This window comes from Amphiura filiformis, chromosome 3, assembly GCF_039555335.1.
Source record: "Amphiura filiformis chromosome 3, Afil_fr2py, whole genome shotgun sequence".
In the NCBI taxonomy this organism is placed as follows: Eukaryota; Metazoa; Echinodermata; class Ophiuroidea; order Amphilepidida; family Amphiuridae; genus Amphiura; species Amphiura filiformis.
The window spans coordinates 15,421,960-15,424,150 of record NC_092630.1 but is presented as its reverse complement, the minus strand read 5'-3'; the positions used below and the strand labels follow the sequence as shown (position 1 = coordinate 15,424,150).

At 38.2% G+C, this 2,191-nt stretch overlaps 1 protein-coding gene across 1 annotated transcript; it reads left to right on the top strand.

Annotated features, from left to right (window-relative positions):
• Positions 1 to 276: 276 nt before the first annotated feature.
• On the top strand, positions 277 to 1,763 carry LOC140147082 (hyalin-like). The gene is made up of 3 exons (XM_072168853.1): positions 277 to 427; positions 790 to 1,032; positions 1,492 to 1,763. Exons 1-3 carry the CDS (start codon positions 277 to 279, stop codon positions 1,761 to 1,763), a joined length of 666 nt encoding a protein of 221 aa, XP_072024954.1.
• Positions 1,764 to 2,191: the final 428 nt, after the last annotated feature.

Genomic DNA, 2,191 nt, shown 5'->3' with positions numbered 1-2,191 from the left:
AGGACTGCCGACATCCGAGCTAATAACATCGGCTGACGACCAGGAAGTTCCTCGAAAGCGCCCAAGGTAAACAAAATAAACAAGTAGTGTTTAAGTCTAATTTTAAATTATTCTCATTTTATTATACTACGTATGAATCTCCAATTCTGTAACTATCTTCGTATTTCCAAATCGACAGATTATGTTGATCCAGTTTTTGACGTCGTTTTCCCACCTGAACTACGACATGACACAGACGCAGGGGTTAACACGGGAGTAGTGATCTGGACAGAGCCAATGGTTTCGGATAACTCTGGAGTAGCTCCGTCGGTAACATCATCACATCAATCTGGCGATACCTTTCCTATGGGGCAAACAGCTGTGTCATATACAGCCACTGATTTTTTCGGAAATACTGCCATGTATTCTTTTATCGTTATTGTTGCAGGTAATGGGTACACGTTGAAGAAAAAGGCCAAAAATCCCCCAAATCTAAAATATGTGCGCCAATTAGTTCAAAGAAATTGGTTGAAATATATTCAAAACCTCGTCCATGAGAACTTATAATATTGATTCTTTGCAAGGCTTGTAGTGTGAGAGAGAAAACAAATATTCAGTAATATAGTATCTAGTAATGGGAAAAGCAATGTTGGTATTTAATTTGCTCACTTTGTTTTAAACACACTCTATTGTACTGTCGAGTATTAATTACAAATTCCCTTTGAGCTCCTACAAAAGACTTCAGTAGAGTTGGAAGAGAGTGTTTGATAAATGTCATTCTGTTGACTATTTACCATGTCACCAATGTAGACAATGAACTACCTGTTTGGAATGGCATGCCAAGTGATGTGACACAAAACAACGATCTCAACCAGCCTACAGCAGTCATTACATGGACAGAACCTACAGCTACTGATAACTCTGGTGTAGTATCGTTGCCGTCTGATTATCAATCTGGTGATAGATTCGCTATTGGTGTTACTATAGTGACCTATACTGCAGTAGATGGATCGGCAAATGAGGCAACAGCACATTTTATTATTACTATTATAGGTACAGTAGTATTGCTAAGCATTTTGAGACCAAAATATGATGAATAAAGAAAAAAGAGTTAAGTTAATATGAGACATTAGATATTAAATGCCAGGATCACAGAGGATACCTGCCTGAGAAAATGGAACTCAGGCAAACTGGCACTATAATAAAGGAGAAAAAAACCCAGAACTGTTCGGATTCGAACGGGATTCCATCCAGCGGGCACTCACGATTACATGTCGCTGAGTTCACCACCACACGCTACAACAGCTCATGGCTGAACTACGGGCGAATCAAACATGTATTATGATAATCCTCTCGAAAATGTCTCACGGCCATATATTTAAAAGATGTTAATAAATGTCTCACCGCTATGTATTTAAAACATGTTAATAAAAAACACGCCGTACATATATAAACGTAACTGGTCGAATATTTTAAACAACTATTATTTATCTTCTATCCCCCATCCGACAGATGATGTTGATCCAGTTTTTGACGTCTTTCCCTCACCTGAATTACGACAGGTTACAGACACAGGGGTTAATACGGCAGTGGTCATCTGGACAGAGCCAATGGTTTCGGATAACTCCGGAGTACCTCCATCGGTAACGTCATCACATCAACCAGGTGACACCATTGCTGTGGGGCAAACTGTTGTGTCATATACAGCTACGGATTCCTCCGGGAATACTGCCATGTATTCTTTTATCGTTATTGTTGCAGGTAATGGTTACACAGCGCGTTAATGACAAAACGATCAAATTCAACAAAATCTAAAATAAGTGTGTAAATTTGGACAAAAAAGGGTGAAATGTATTTTGTTTTATTAGAATCTTTATTGATGTTTTTATTAGAGTTTATTCTCGCTATTCACAAAAAGGGCGCCGCCAGCGGTTTGCGATGTAATCGTGATGTATCATGGGAAAAGGTCGACATCCAAGTCCGCGCAATACGAATATTACCATGCTATTACATAGGAACACGTGACAATATTTGTTAGTTTGTCAAAATAAAGGTGTTACACGCGAATCGATATGCAATAATACTAAATAATGTGATTTGAAATGTGCACAATTCATTTTTCTCTATCGATTTGCGTGTAATACCGTTATATTGACAAACTAAAAATATAGTCACGTGTTCCTATGTAATAGCATGGTAATATTCGTATTGC